Below are 17,994 nucleotides of genomic sequence, written 5' to 3'. Positions count from 1 at the left end.
CAAGTAGGGGTATGGTGTACAGTGGACAACTCTACAAATAAAACATTTTTCTGTTAAAATTTGACTATTTTGAAATATACTTATATAGTTATATTATATTATTATTATTAATATTAATTAAAATATTTTATAGTATACTGAATATTAAGAAAATGAGAAACTATCAAGTTCCCTACAGCTATCTTTGAATTCTTCACTTTTTGAATTTTGTATTCCATAGTCCATCAAATATTGGTCTAGATACTATTATGGGATTATAGAAGGGAGTTAGAAGATTTAACCTCTCTCACCGGTTTTTCTTTCAGATTCAAAATTAAAATTATATAAACAGATTGCAAAAAATATGATAGAAACAAAGAATTCAGCTTTATAAACTTTTTTTATATACATATTATGTATAAAATTACAAGTTACAAGTACTCCTTTTAATTTTTTTCTTTACCTCTTAGATGGTGGTTTTAATAATATATTGGTACCTAGTCCTCTAGTCATCTACTAGTTTTTAATATTGGTCACTATGATTTCCAAACACTATGGTTATCTATTCATACTACTTTAGTAAAATATCACATCATAAGAGTAACTAATTATTATTTATTTATTGTTATTATTTTATTAAATTTTTATTACCGCTTTATCTAGTTTCTTAAAATGTATATTATTTTTATAATCACAATAATAATATAAACAGTAAACACTTTCCTTATTTCTTAAAAAATCATAATAAATATTATAATAAATTGATATTGTTAAAGCTGTATCAAAAAATACAAATATAGTAATCATTTGAATAACTTAGTTTTTTTTAAATATAAGTTATTTTAAAATAAATAAATTTAACAACCTATTAATGTAAATATGTTGCTGTTACTAAACTAAATAGTATATTATGATTAATTGTAATTTTTAATCATTAATAACAAAATTTAGCCGATTTAGGTGTAATTGATGATGAAAAATGTATAATAAAAATTTTTACTGGGAACTGGACGATTGTTTACTAGCTTATTAACAAAGAAACAATGACTCAGCAGCTGTTATTATAATACAATTTGTTAAATCTTTTAGGGTTTATAACAGGTACTGAAATTTTTTGTTTATATTTTCAGCAACACCTATAAGAACAAAATAAATAATATGTATGCAGTAGGTACCATAAGGCATCGACTAAGTATAATGAATTATTAATCAATGATCAACAATTATACATATTATGAAATATATGGAATTATATTTATATAGATAAATAATATTGGTCAATATTTAAAAAAAAAAACAAATTAATTATTATTAAGTACAATTTTAAAAAAAAAAAAAACTATATTACATAAACAAATCAAATAAATATCATTAATTTCTATAAAATTGTAATTGTTTATATAATAAATCAAAACCAAAAATACAATAATTTAAAAATTTAAAATAAAAAGAATGAATAAGAATACTAAAAATATTTAGTTTACGTAGGTAATTTAGTATCTAAAAATTACTAGTTATTCTCTTAATAGTATTTAAAAATATATTTACAATATACCGTATGGTTTAACAATATTGAGTAGATACTCACGGTGGAGAAATGAAATAAACTTAATGGAAAGCACAAAGTTGTTTTTTAACAATTAAATTGATACTGTGCAGGACATATCACTCACTATTTCAACAGTCCAAAAATTATTAATTAGGTATGGTAAATATAGAAATACACACATTTAAAAGTGTAAATGAATTTAAAATAAAATTAATATAAAAGATAATCGTTACAGATACCAAAGGCAAGATTCATTACAATAGTAAAAGAATTAATATACATATATATATATATATATATTAAATTCATACAAAAATAAAATTAAAATTTTCTTCCTTAACAATATTCCCAAATAAGAAAAATAAATAAAAATTAAAAATTACCAGTTTGTAAGTTTGTAAAGTAAGCACTATTGGATGGACATAATGTTAGGGCACTTTAATTAATACTATAATCAGTAATCAAGCAATAATATATTATATTTATAGAAACAAATAATATACTAAATAAAAGAATATTTTATTAAATAAAATCCATAAAAACTTTGAGCAATGCATAAACGGCTTTAATAATGGATTTGTTCGTAGTTTAACTATTAAAGGAATGTATTCAGTAATAGTTATTGATGAAATTATAATTTCATTTATTAATAACTAGCAATTAAAAATTATGGATTTCTGTGTCGAGAAAAAAAATAATAATACTAATGATTATTGACATACATTATTTTACTGCCGTATAAACTTAAAAAGAAAAATATGGCAATTTCTTGAAAAAAAAAGAACAATATTCTACAGGGTTGTCATCATCAATTAAATTAAATGATGTTATTCTTGGAATGAATAAAATAGTCAGTTAGTGATTGCTTACAAATTACGCTTTTGATAAATTTCAGGCAGTAATATTCATTTATATTTGGATTACACAATTGAGCTTCATTTGTTTAAAATTTAAACACTATGGAACTGAAAAACAATTTGTCTATAATAAATACTTACAAGTTATTTAATTACTCAAATAATGTGTGTATATTACGCATATTATGCATATTACAATGATCAATGAATCAATAAGATTATTAAGACTAAATCATTAAAACTAAGGTAGTAAAAATAAAAAGAATATTATTATTATAAATGTGTTAAACACACAAATTACTGGTAACAAGTTTGACAGTCTATGTTAAATTATAACTGTTCAAACGAGATTGTACCCAATTCATACAACTTGGTCAAATAATAATTAGTCGAATAATAATAATAAATAATAATATGATTTTATACATATTATTATGGCACTACTCGTTTCAGAATAATCCTTTTTTCTTGATTTTCTTCTCTTTTCCATCGGTAGTTCTGAAATACAAGTTAACAGTTTATTAAATATTGTGCCAATCTGATTTATTAATTAATAAGTCATAATAATTTAAGTAAGAAATATGACATACTCTCTCTCTAATGACCGCCTTCTCAGTTCGTCAAGACTAACACCACTGCTTGATTCCCAGTCTCTGATTTCAACTTCAAGTTGCCTACGCCTTTCATCCAATTCACTAGCTTCAGATTCTAATCTTTTCAACATTTGTTCATTCTTTTGTTGCAACTGTTAAAAAAAAAAAATTAATATTTTAACTACATACAAGAAAAAATAATACACTAACAGCAATTTCTGAATCTTTAAGTTTTTGTTTTTTTTCTTTGACTTTCATCTCAAACACTTGTTCCATTTCAGTTTCCATTTTTTTAAGTTTGGCATCATGATCCCGTTTTTCGTCTTCCATTTGGGCTAATGGATTCCTATTATTAAAAAAAAAAAGAAAAAAACAAATTATGTACATTCAAACACAACAGGTTTAGAATGTTATACCAATTACGATATTTCTCTATAATCTTAATTTGTTATAAATTTATTGGACTAATTTTTGGATGAGTGAAAAGTTATTGTTTCTTTCTATACTATTAACTGAAACTTACCAAACAGCAACGAAGGAATTGTTGATTGCTCCTGGGGCGCACGAGCTGGACCAGTGTGTAAGAAAATAATAATAATTTTTTTTTTAATTGATATTATAAACATAATCAGTATAATGGTTTTAAAAAAGCTTGTGTTCGCATAATAAAGCGTTCAATACTATGAACTACAAACTACTTATCTAATTATTTATCTGATTAAACAAGACATATTTTGATTTAAAAGTTCTTAACAATTTCCAACTTATATATTTTATATAAATAAATATAATATGATAATGCACTTCAATAACAACTTTTTACATTTTTTTTCATGATACATATAATTTTTAGTAGTAAAACCACTAAATCATAATACATATTCCAATAGTGTATTAGTCTATAAAATGTATAGTAGAAAATTCACACTTACAGTTACATCCTAGATTATCTAACTACTTATAAATCAAATAACGAACAAATATTTACATTAAACTCATTAAAGTATCAAATTGAATGTTAATGGATATTTTATTTTTTCTGTTACATAAAATAAATAATATATTTATCAACGCCGATTGTTAAGAGAACAAATAAATTAAATTATTCTGTTAACTATCTTTCACTACATTTTGGAAATATAACGAAACACTAATATACAAGCAAAATATTATTTTTTATAATAAAGACAACTAATTATGCGTGTTCACGCACAGTGGTGTATTTAAGATTTTATCAAAGGGGAATATAATGGATATATGTTGGAAAACATAATTTCCTGCACAGGGGGAGGGTACACTTACTATCACCACCGTTTCTCAAAAATGTTGAAAATTTATATACTTATTATCAATAAGTACCTATACATAAATATATAAAACTGTATTATTTTGTTTTGAAGATTAATAGTATTCATAATTAATTTTTTATTAAGAAAATCATGAGAATACAATATGTAGTACCTATTGATAAATATACAAATTTATATGTAGAACGAAAATAGTAAAAAATAGTGTACCAACCAGTGCTCTAAACTCTTAAGTCTCAGGGCCTCAATACAGCTACTAAAGAAGGACTCTTTTTTTTTTATACTTAGCTGGAGGCCTGAGCCCCAGGAAGGTAAAGGCCACTAGGCAGCTACCTAGTTTGCCTAAGTGGAAGTTTTGTACAGGCACTAGAGCTAGTGTTTGACTATAATGAGTAGTGAACTATTATGCTGGATTAAAATTAAACTAATGCAATAGTAATAAATATTATAAAAATAAGAAATAACTCATATTTTATTGTTTAAATTTGATTATTATTTGTATTCAATTTAATTATAATTTATTGTTTAGAATGCCTTTGCCTTGAAATATGTTTAGAAAATAGCAACCAATTCCTTATTATTAAAAGTATGATAATAGCCTGATCGTTATTGACAATAATGATGATTAACGGAATTTTACGATTTACGAAACAAATTGTTTTCAATCATATACATATTTAGCAGCAAGTCGTGTATTGACTATAGGCATCAACCATAATATTTCCAAATTCTTAATATTTCAATATTATTATAAAGTGTAGCGTTTTCAATAATTTTATTCTGTATTTTTGTAATATACGAACGACATTATTAAACCTATAAGTAAAAAAAAAAACTAAGGGGGGGATTCCTTGTAAATACGCCACTGTTCACGCATACCTATAACTGATTAGGGTTTTTAGCAATTTAGCATACTGAAATTCTACATTTAAATTCATTTATAGCATATTCGACTTGAGACAAGAAAAAGACAATGTAATAGTAAAAAATTTTCATCATAATTTTTTTTATGGTCAAAAAGCCCATGCACAACTAATAAAATAGCAAACAAAACAAATATTTTAAATGTTTATAATGAAATAACATGAAATATATTTATGCAACTATTGTAATTTTTTTGAGGGTCTCATCCAAAAATCAGCCAAATAAATGATAAACAGATATTATTTGGATACATAGAAGATGGGATATTCTATAAATGGGCGCAAACCACAACCTTGAAAGGCTATCAAAAACGCTTACTCATATACCATAATATATTAACTCACTTGGTCATTCCTTTTGGACCATCGGCTGAGAAACAAGCCAACTTTCTAAATCTGAAGTTTTCATAATGTACATTACTAGTTACTTCTTTTAGATCTTGTAAATGTGTTCTCAATAACATATTTCTTAAGGCAACAAAATCACAATGATCAAGATTTTCCACTAGAATTTAATAAAAAATAATTATTTATTATCATACATTAAGTGAATTTGCATTTTAGACACACCTTCAACTAAACCCCAAGGATACTTTCGACCTCGCACTTTCTTTCCATCCACTTCATGTACTTCAGTTGATCCAACAACAGCAAATGGCACTCGTGCTTTAAGTTTTTTTAAATTTTCACGATCTTCATCTTTATCAGAATCAGGGAAATCGTAAATTTTGATTTTATGCTGAGCAATTTCTTTTAAAATCTAATAATAATAAAAAGAACTTATTATTATCAATATTAAACATAATTTATCATATAATGTAAATTGATAGATGTAAAAAAAATGTAAACCTGTTTTTTGTACTCTGTCACTTCATCTGGAGTCATGGTATCTGCTTTGGAAATAATAGGTATTATATTCACTTTGTCATGAAGTCTCTGCATAAATTCTACATCTAAAGGTGTCATTCCATGACTATTTGATTCCAAAAAATATAAGCAACAGTGTACACGACTATCATGTTGTACTTTTCTATTAACTCTGGATTCGGCATTTAAGTATTCTTCATATCTAGCAATAACATTTCAAATAAACATTAAAATTGAATAACAAATAAATTAATAAAAATATTATATTTACCTTGATTCGATATACTCAAGTACTGGTTGCCAACAATCAGAATTGTCAACAGCATCACCAAATCCTGGTGTATCAACTACAGTAAGTGAAAGATTTACGCCCTTTTCTTTCAACATACATCTATTAGTTTCAACTCGTACTGTTTTACCAACACGTAAAGATGGTCCTGGGTGTTCTTTGCCATATATGTCAGCCAAGAACATTGTATTAATTAAGGTGGATTTCCCAAGACCAGATCTACCTATAACAAATTTTATATTAAAATGTAACTTAAAAAAATGCCAAACACCTGTGCTAACTCAAATATTTAAATGGTAAGTAAGTATTATAGTATGAAGTACATACAAAAAATGTAAAACTATACAAAAATCTAATAAACTTACCAACAACCATAAGAGTAAATTCAAAGCCTTTTTTTACAGCTTTGCGATATACTTGATTAGGTAAATTGGCAAATCCAACATATCCATCTAATTTCTTCACTTTCCTATCGTTAGCCTTTCCAGTTCCCGATTGATCTGTTTTTAAAAGTTTTTCTTTATTTTCTGTAGGCTCCGTTGATGACTCAGCTATACATTTAAAAATAAAACATTTAAATAAAATACTTAACAAGAATGAAAAGACATACGTTTAACAACAACTGGTACTCGTGGTAAATTCATTGGTGCAGTTGATGGTAAATTTGTACTTTGATTAGTTTTTATACTGGTAACAGAGTTCTGATGGGGCACTGGAGAAGTTGAATTGGAATTTGACTGAACAGCAGATTGAGTACCAGGGATTGTACTGTTTGCTGATACGTCATTCTTAAAGAACAACTCCCGTTTGCTTTGTAACTAAACAATTAATAGTTAAGATTAAACATTTTAAAAAAGAACAACAAATCAATTAAAACTAATCCATAATTTCAAGAAAAATTAGTTAAATTTGTAATATCCCACAATCTTAAAATATTTTATATACTCAAACACTAAATTATACCAAATTACTCATATTTAAGTAATGAATGAATAGTTTAATAATTAAATCATTTAAAAAACAATAATTATAATTATTGATTGGTAATTAATAATCTCATAATATATAATTCTGCAATTAATAATAATTCTACAATCATTTTTAATGATTATATAAGTTAAAAAAAAATGAAATATACACTCATGAATGATTATAAATTATTGTAAGTGTCAAGAAGTCAAATATGAAATCATCAATAAATTAAAAATACCCCCAAAAAAAGGTATTAAAATAATGAATCCTATAAAATATTAATCATAAAACTATAAATATTATAATTAGGTATGATTGTGTACAAATCAATTTTAACTATAAAAATAAAGTACAAATATATTTTTTTTTATGGAATGCAATAAATATGATTAAAAAACTCAAGGGTGGTTAGTTATATGTGATAACTATTAAACAATAGCAGATTAACATAATGACTACTCTTATGAACGATATGGATATTTAAAATACTTAATGGTAAGTACGTTAACAATAAATTAAGTTAAGTTAAATTATTAGTAAGGTAGGTAATAATAGTAACCTTAAAGTCCATCAGCAGTCTATTAAAAAAAAATCACAATAAATACAGAATAGGTAGTCGTTTTAATATTATTAAGCTAATTTATAATTTATAACGTAGAAAGGCGACGATACAATACAATAATACGATGGCTGACAGATTCTAGATATGATACACACATTGCTTTCCGTGTACTAGTAGTATGCCCATAAAATGGTATCTCTGTTTATTACTCAAACTTGACTTATTTTTACGCACATACACATATAATACTAGAAGTAAACATGTGTATTATACTATCCGACTATGATAAACAACAAACAGTTAAAAATATTAACAACTGTAATAAATCGATCATAACTAATTAAATGATTAAACATATTTTGCTACCAATAGTTCCTAAGAATGACGCAAATCAAATGTTCACGTACGTGTCAAGAACTGACATGCCATAAAAATAAATAATTCATTTTTAACCTAATTTTAACTGATCTTCTATTGTAGTTATAAAAAAAAATAATTATAATTTATCACAATTTAAAAATTTGACACAATATAATATTTAAGTTTCGCACACAAAAGATAACAAACTATTTCACGGTCGGTCATTTTGAATGCATTTTTCGATCATGTGGCGAACAAAACTATTTCTAAAAAACCAACTGGTGAAAATATTATCCCTAAACACCTATATTATACAGTTTGTATCGAAATCAATTCAGCAGGCTTACACAAAAATTTGACTCGATCACGTTTTGAAAAAATCACAATAGCATTTTAAAATTCCAAACCATAATAAAAATAGCTTATCCAATTTATCACTACTTACACACTCATAATTTAATTTATTTTACTTTCGATTCATAATTTTAATTACGTTTTATTAGCGAATCACTAAAAAACATTAATTTTGTGGTTTATACATTTTGTATTAATTATTTTATATACTACCTATGTCCTATAATATTAGAATATACATTGAAGTGAAAAATACCTTTTCAAACACGCAATAACATGACTTAAATTCGAATAATTTCTATTATAATTAAAAAATAATATAATGAAAATCTACAAATTACAGTAATGAGATAAATTGTTTACAGACAACATAATATATTCATTAGTCATCACCAACTAATATGAAATATTTAATATTTTTATGTACCTACTTATATTATCAAAATGTAACAAGTAAAGTTCTAATCAATAATATTATTATAAACTACAAATTTACGTCCATTCGCTTCCAGCTAATAATATTTAAATCCAAACTAACAAAGATTTTTAAATTGAAAAAAGAATAATAGATAACAATAATTAATTAATAATATTTGCCTGCGGTTAAAAAAACAATGTCATTTTTCTTTGGTTTAAATTCTTTTGTGTAAACACTATTAGAAAGTATTCAAACTATATTATTTTTATGGATACATACATGAAATACAAAATAAGATAATGTCATTAGTCATTAAAAATATCATAATTATAATTTATAACATTTATTTGGAAAATCTACGATCTCTACCACGTCATATGTTCGACAATCCAAGATCCAAGATAAATAAATTATACTACAATGAGTTGTCCATTCACAAAATATGTACTTTTCTCACAATTTCATATCATTTAAAATATAATCTTTATTTTAATGTGCAAAGGCGTGGTTAATATTATAATTAGAGCACGATGACGTAATTTCTATAAAGGAGCTAGTAATACAGAAACAGAACACATGTGAAGAAACCGTAATAAGGGTTAAAACAATAAATCTAGGTGTAACCGAGATCACATTCCCTAAAAATCAAAATTATTACCATAATTCAAATACTGCGTACCACATAATATACTATAATAACTAATAATTCAAAAACATACTTAATAATAGATTTAAAAATATGTAAAATATGATCCTATTACAAGTCAGCGAAAATTAAATATATTTTTAATACTTTTTATTAATTATTCTCAGTTTTTTTTAACAAAAGAGCACTCGAAATATTTCATTTTCAAAATTGTATTTGTTGTAACATTTCATTCCCTACATTTTTTTACTACATTTTTTGCGTTGTTTTATTCGAATAAACAAAGCAAAGCATTATTGATAGTACATCATTTAAAATGTCACTTAAACTTAAAATATACTAAATTATTTTGCATCAGATTTCATCTATCTTACAATAAGACATAAGTTCTATTAATTCAGAATTGTTGATACTTATTAATAGTTATAGATTAGAATTATTGTTAAATCATCTTAATTGCACTTAAAATTTTAAAATCTATGAACTACAGTAAATCAAGCAAAAAATACATTAGAGTTTGTTAGTTTTATCTATTTTTTAAATTTATCAAATCCTCGAGAAATGTTTGCATTATACATTAATACATTACATACTTTTGAAAGATTTTTAAACAACCATCACATTCCGATTGGGCAAAATCATGATCATTTGAGGAACAAAAACACTCACCAGAAATGTTATAATTTGATCAAATCAGTAGATATTAGTGAAAAATACATTCTACGATTTTATTGGACGACGACGCCTGTCTCGTTTAAAACTACCTTTTACGATTCATCCAACAAATATTAGGCCGTAAAAATAGTTAGCAAATAATTAATAAAAAATATTTTAGTTAACAGTTTCATTTATCCGGGGGCAAGTTTTTTCGTATTAGAGTTACATTTTAGTTATGAACATATTATATAAAATTAATTTATTTCACAAAAGTATTAATACTAATATATATATTAAACAATTAACATATGTCATATACTCTGCATGTGGAACAAATATCTCAAAAAAAAATCTTAATAATTAAAGTTTTATAATTGGCTTGGATAAAATATTTATAAAAATTAATTTATATTTATACACAACATAGTATAAATATATACATAATTAAACATTACACTAATCGAAGATGTATTTTTTTTAAAACTGTAATACTGAACAAATATAATATTGAAAACTAATTTTTAAAAAAATAACAATAATATTTTATTTCACTGAGTAGTAATTTAATACTAATGAAGTGTTATGAATTCATTATAAATCAAAAGATATTAAATTTGTCATTTTCTAGACAAACCCCGTTAACTAATAAGAATCTCAGTAATATAATAATTCATCTACCAGTAACCAGTATAAGTAATAACTTTATTACTTATGGCTTCAGACGACAAGTATTTCATTAAATAAAAACATATTGATATTGTATGTGCTTCAAGAATTGAAATACAATCATCGTTTTACATATCGATGATATTGATCATAAATCTACATTTAACTATATATAAATCAATATATATTTTAATGATAATGAAATATAAAAATAATGAGCACATTGCATAATTTTAATACATGCCTCAAAAATTATGTCTATATATAAATATATTATAAATAATAACAATATACTATTATTTACTATGAGAAATTTTCCGTTGATAAACATAATAGACGTGATTTTAAGTGGAATATAAATATTAAATATATCATGTGGAACTGTTATAGTTTCTTAGATTGGTTTTGTAAATTGTAATAAATAAATAGCAATAAGTTTTGAATTGAAAGTCAGAAAATCTAAATTTAAGCGTTATATTGTACTAAACAAAGTTGTTAAAAATGTATAAGCATGAAAATTAACAGCACGTGGTGTGACAACGTAAAGGATCAAGGTTAGAATTAAATAAGCGGACGCATCGAGAATCGCTCTTAAACATTAGTCAGCTGTGGTCGCCATGGTGACGCATACGCATACGATCGATTTTTCTCCCCTGGAAAAGCAACTGAAATCAACAATACCACACAGAGCAACCCTCTGTAGTTTTTTTTACATTTCAAGGTCAGTATTCTGTAAAATTGCTCGATCGAATCTCACAACAATTATATTGGTATTGAATTGAGTTACTAAAATAATCGTAGTGTTATATATAATATTAAGTTATATGTCATAACTCTTAACGTTTATACACTTACAACAATTGTAACTATATATCAATAATCTATAATACTACGTGTCTACATTATTGTGATATATGGTATAAGTATATCATATTGTTTTTTATAATATGAAACATAGTATAATATAATATACAACTATATGATATACTGCAGTATACACTAAAACTAAACACATAATTTACCTAACCTTAATAATAAGTATAATTATACTTTTAGAGTATTATAACAGTAATACCTAATAGATATAAATTATTCACTAATAAAATTAATATTAAAAAGTAGTTTGATAAATAACTATACTATAAAAATGTTAAACACAACCACGAATCGAGAAAACAATAAATATCAAAAACTTTGACGGATTCAAACCAAAATTAAACAAATTTGAATATAGTAATTATCTAAACAACAAACATATATGGAAATAGAAAAAATATACAATAGTATAGATATATCTACAATATTACAAGTTAATATTCATAAATCAATTTCAATATTAATATTTACTTATACTAATACGTCAAGTGGCCAAACTTGGACACAAATCGAATCGAACAAACCATTTGCACATCGATTTCTTTAGAATATATAGTAGGTATACACTATACATTGTATACGTCACGTACATGATATATTAATATATCTCTCTTATAAGTAAACACGTTTATAAAATGTTCCAAAAACGATACATTTAATGTTATACAAATACACAACAACAGTAAACTAAATGAAATACTCTTGTTTGTTATTTTCAATTTGCGCGAGGTTATTTAAGAAGCAAAAAAATTGAGGAACAAAATCATTTTCAATTATAGTTATTATCACTAATAAAAACACGAGAAAAACAATTATATACATGTATAAACACTCGAAACACAAAAAGTATATAGTATTAAAAATGATATCTATAAAATACTAAGGTCTAGAAAAAAATTAAATAATTTTCATTAAGTAGAAATACTCAAAATGTTCTCTATAGTTCTTTTGATGGAATAAGTAAAGAATCATCATTAAAAATAACCTTGAAATATTATCTCCGTTGTTAGTGATAAAAATTATGCACGCAGTCAACAAATTATTGAGATTTAAATGTTTTAATTTTGATAGTCAATCAATTGTATGTTTATGTTCATATATAGAGTTTGTCATAAATCAAATACACATCATAATTACCTACCTATGTTTATATATGGCTCAAATTAAATATTAGAAAAAGATAAAATATCACTAGGTACCTATTATAGAACTGTAGGTAAATGTTAAAAATGTATACCATCGTCCATCAATATAGCTCAAAAATTCAATAAAGTAAGTAATATGTATGCATTGTAACATTTGTAATTCATGCATTTTATCGACGCTTATCGGTTAACACTGCTGCAATTGTACGATTTCACTTCACCTGCCCTCTACGGGAACATTAGGTAGGTATCATAAAACATAGCTTGTAAATGTATGACTCATCAACTCGTTTAATGTTAAAGTAATAAAGTCGAATTTTCCACAAATGTTTGCATTGAAAAAAGTGTACTATATGTATTTGTCTAATGTATCCATACATTTGTATTTTTAGAAAGATATTTTTTACAGTTCTAATAAAAATATACATATTTTATTAAACAACAAAATGGTATACGATAATTGTAAAATAAATGTGTACAAAACATTAATATACATACTTAATAACTTTATAATTTTAAATTCTTTATGCACAAAATATCTACTATTTACATTGAAATTGTATACTTTTAAAACATTATATACATTTCTAGTTTAAAATTTAACAAGTGCAATAGATCCTAGTTCTTATTACAATGTGTAATAAAACATTGCATTTTAAATTCGATTAAAAGTCGTAAAATCCTTAAATTTATCTAATGTAATAAATTGAACAAGAAGAATCTATTTGTTATAATTGCTTATCAATAACACTATAAATTTAAATAGTTAATTATTTATTTAATTTTGTACTTTTGTTAAGTTCAAAAACTACAAAGACTATCTTATAATAATTATAACATAAAACTATAGATCAGCAATTCATACATAAATCATTAAGGAAAATAATATATTTATAATCGTAACATTTATCATGATATGTAAATATTCTTCACAATATATTATAATAATATAATATAGTATGAATGATTATATAATATGTATTGTATATTATTTATTATCATTGACATAAATGCATATAACAATAACTATATTATAGACTAGCGTCAAAAATTGTTATAAGGAAGAAGCTTATAATTACTAAGATTAATTATAAAGATTTAGCTAGAAATCATGAAAATATAAAATAAAATATATTAATTAAGTAGCAGAAATCTAAATAGCTGTAGTATAATATACATCACTTTCAGTAAAATATTGATTCAAATGATAAAATATATAGGTCCGAATGAATTTCAGAGAAACATCCTAAATATAAAAGTTAATCATTTTAGTATGCTTAGAATGTAGCAGTGTTAAAATAATAGCAATTTATTTATATGTTTAAAAATTATATTTTAAAACATAATAAATTCATAAATACGTAAATACGTAAATGAATCAACAACACAATATTAAATACATTATAATGAGCGAGACTGGCAAGAATGCGACGGTGATTTTGTTTTCAAAAGATCGTTCCAAACAGATATAAATACAATTATAAATTTATAATGTATAAATTTACGATCAAAACAAGAGGTTTTAAAATAACATACCCCTTAAAATCAATTAAAAATTGTATCAGTTCCTTGAATGTCATTATACACAGCTGTCACAAAAATGTAACTAACCAACCAATAGCAAATGTAAATTGTAATTTGGAAAATAAAACAGGTTTTAACAGTCACGCGTATTTACGGATGGTAAACATTCTTTGCGAATTCATAATTGTAAACGTTCAAATGTTTACTTTTAAAACCAATAAATCTTAACTTTTAATAAATGTCATTATTCGTTTTTAGTTTATAATGGGGTCAGTTTAAACATAAGTCCTAAAAAAATTAAATAGTTTAACTTAAAAACATATTCATTAAAATTTATTATATTTTTAAACGTGAAACTTAATGTTTCTAACCTTTAACATACACTTAATTGACACTATAAGACAAATAAGAATAAGAATTTAAAACCGTATAATATATTCAGAAGTATTAATTGACTGGTGGTTGCAATAGTTCTTCACCAAAAATAGAATGGACTAAAAATCAAACATTTAATTGAAAAATAATTTTCCATTAACTAAACATACGTCGGACTCGACCCATGAGTGTGTTATGATGACTACATAACTAATTCCATAAAAACTCGCAATATAGTAAAAAAATAACGATGAATCGATCGATTATTTTCTGGCGAAACACGTGTGACTCAAATAAACCAGTTTACTAGAGTCGTATTATTGAGCTACTGTGTGCATGGTGTAAAATATATTAATCGCAATGAAAAGACCTCGTCATCAAGTAGATGTGAAAGCTTCGGCGATACCGCCGGAAAGGTCGAGGCAGCGTCTCCTTGTCGGTCGGTGTAATAAAATTTACATCAAAGGACAATAGTAGTGAGACCTACAGTTGAAAACAAACAATGTGTATGACATATCGTTGGTATCAGAGTAAATAATAATAATAAAATATATACACTATATAGAGCAGATCGGCCGGTGTAACGACAAAATATTTAACTATAGACGAAGAGTTGAGTGACCTGGATTTCACGTAGTTCTACATATTATAATAAAAATAGTAATAATACAAATAACATAATATAATAATAATAATACTAATAATAACCGTACAATGGATATACGACACGTGTTCGAGTTTAGTATTTTTTTACGATAATGAAAATCTCTTAACGTGTCTCCTAAACAATACAATCTGATCAAGTTAAATAGCACTGAATATAAATTTTAGCAAGGGCAGATGGTATTGATTCACTAATAAAATGTCAACAGCTTAACAATAATTTGAAAAATTGAAAATAAAATGCTGTTTTGATTAAATTTATACTTATAAGTTTAACAATAATTTGTACGTAACAGTCAGCATAGCTTTAGACCCGGCATCTTCTAAATTCAAGTTACGCGCATAGATTCTTGATGGGTATTATCAAATTTTAATGTGAAAACTTGAATTTGAAAAAGAGCAGACGAGACGCGGCGAAATCGCGCATTAACATTTATCGACATAATACAGGTGGTGAACAAATACTCGTTATAAAATATGATAAATAGTATAGTTATTGCCCAGCGTCTATGTATTATTATAATGACAGAACAACTGCAATTCGATTTAAAAGTAACACACACTCACATATGGCACGAACGCCACGAACAAACAACACTGTGCAAAGTATCCGACAAATGACGAGTATGATATACTGATATGTGTTAAGCACGACAATGATATTACAATAGACGAAACGCCAAAAAAAAGAGACCAACTACAATTATTAAACTTGGTTACACCGACAACACGATACAATTTATAATAGTGGTAACAATATCGTCATCTTCGTCACATCTATCTACTGGTGGATAGTGAAAAGGGTAAAAAGAACATTAATAACATTAACAAAAAAAAAAAAACCGACGGGTTTCTCACGGATTATAACTATCATTCCATCTGGAATTTAAAATAAAAATGTATAGGTAGATACGTACTACGTATTATTATATTTAAACGCGCGAGTGTATAGTGCTACATCGCCACATCGGGCGTGTGTCGCTTTTTTCGTTACTAAAAGGGGAATAATATACTTTGCTCGGAGCGGCAGAAAAAATTATATAATATAACCGTTCGTGTCCGTACAATACTACAATACTCGTACATATTAACTCTATTCGAATAATCACTCCAGAGTTCACGGCCTCCGTGGCTCGAGTGCGTCTTATCTACATCGATTTCCTGCACATTTTGTTATTTCATTCCGACCAGCGCAAAAACACGATAATTATTGTTGAAGTACCTAACGAGCACATATTGATTGTTATGAAAATATGACCGAACGAGTGGTTTTATATAACACAATATGTCTGCACAACAACACTACGATTGCATCCGACGGTTGAAATATTATCACCGCAGCCGTCGATTAGCCGGTTAATTAATTTAGCGACAACACCGTATTACATGCGGTCGTCAGCGAAAGAATTCGATAACGAGATGTTTAAAATATACATTATAAACCGACCACCTCCATCGACCTACTGATATCAAGGTTGACTTATATATATCATATTAAATGTCCACCTTGGTGGTATACATACACAGCACTCAAAGCCTAAGGTATAGAATATCGATAATTATTGATATTTTCCAATCGACAGGAGCAATATAGTTTTTTCGAAACGCTATCGAAAACAATAATATTGTATACCGTCGCGTTCGAGACGAATCGCACGTGACACGCCTTAGATAAGGGTGTGACCTTTAAAAACTAGTAGTTGGAGGGGGGAGGGTGCGTCCCAGCGTGATTTCTACAGATCGGAAAACCAGCCCACTTACACCCCCCCCCCCCCATCGGACAAACCCCGACATAACATTACCCCGCGCAACAGAAAATACGGTGGGGCGCCCGCCCGGGAAAGACCTACAACAAGAAAACGCTTGCCTTGGTGCCGAGCACAGGTTTAGGTGCGGTGACGGGTGGCGGAGGTCCGGCCGGCGACGACTGGTGGTGCTGGTGATCATCGGACGCGATCGCAGCCACGGCGGTGGCGGTGACAGTAGTGGCAGTGGTGGACGAAGGCGGCGCCGGTCCGCCCTGTTCGAAAATTCGCTGACGTTGGGCCAGGCGTTCCATGCTGGCCAGACGATACGCGGCCGCTGCGCTCGGCGTGTAAGACTTGGGCAACGTCGGCGGAGGCGTCGGTTTTGCCACTCCGCCGCCGCCGTCGCCGCTTTCGCCGTTAATCATATTATTATTGTCGCACGTGAAGCAGCGACGACGACGAAAAATTAATTATTTTCAAATGAGAACACTATAGAGGTTCGGCAAGCGATTGACGAGCGCGAAACACGAGTAGCACGCGACACTAGGCACACCGCACTGAAAACGCACCACCGCAACACAAGGGGTAGTAATCCCACCGAACGCGTAGTCGTTGGTGTCGCCAAACGTGTGCGCAGCGCGAACGCGATCTCTTTACTGCACCG

The 17,994-nt window shown here is 26.9% G+C and overlaps 1 protein-coding gene across 2 annotated transcripts; it reads right to left on the bottom strand.

Annotated features, from left to right (window-relative positions):
- Positions 1–1,209: 1,209 nt before the first annotated feature.
- On the bottom strand, positions 1,210–17,994 carry LOC132918570 (septin-7). Of its 2 annotated transcripts, XM_060979877.1 has the most exons (11): positions 17,450–17,994; positions 6,975–7,182; positions 6,730–6,915; positions 6,347–6,587; positions 6,058–6,277; positions 5,779–5,968; positions 5,554–5,713; positions 3,502–3,546; positions 3,189–3,324; positions 2,976–3,130; positions 1,210–2,883 (listed from the first exon to the last, which is right to left on the bottom strand). In XM_060979877.1, the coding sequence occupies exons 1-11, from the start codon at positions 17,753–17,755 to the stop codon at positions 2,835–2,837; spliced, it is 1,896 nt and encodes a 631-aa protein (XP_060835860.1). In that variant the 5' UTR covers positions 17,756–17,994; the 3' UTR covers positions 1,210–2,834. The 2 variants fall into 2 exon arrangements, with proteins under 2 accessions (XP_060835860.1, XP_060835861.1); XM_060979878.1 differs by lacking the exon at positions 3,502–3,546 and having other exon boundaries at positions 17,450–17,992.

Source organism: Rhopalosiphum padi, chromosome 1 (genome assembly GCF_020882245.1).
Source record: "Rhopalosiphum padi isolate XX-2018 chromosome 1, ASM2088224v1, whole genome shotgun sequence".
Classification (NCBI taxonomy): domain Eukaryota; kingdom Metazoa; phylum Arthropoda; class Insecta; order Hemiptera; family Aphididae; genus Rhopalosiphum; species Rhopalosiphum padi.
The sequence above is the reverse complement of the archived record's forward strand: the minus strand, read 5'-3'. Positions and strand labels throughout refer to the sequence as shown.

Coding starts and splice junctions, on each gene's coding strand:
- LOC132918570 (XM_060979877.1), bottom strand. CDS start 17,755: ATGATTAACGGCGAAAGCGGCGACGGCGGCGGCGGAGTGGCAAAACCG. Junction 6,588..6,729: donor ATTTACTCTTATGGTTGTTG/GTAAGTTTATTA, acceptor AATTTGTTATAG/GTAGATCTGGTCTTGGGAAA. Junction 3,131..3,188: donor TTAAAGATTCAGAAATTGCT/GTTAGTGTATTA, acceptor TTTTTTTAACAG/TTGCAACAAAAGAATGAACA.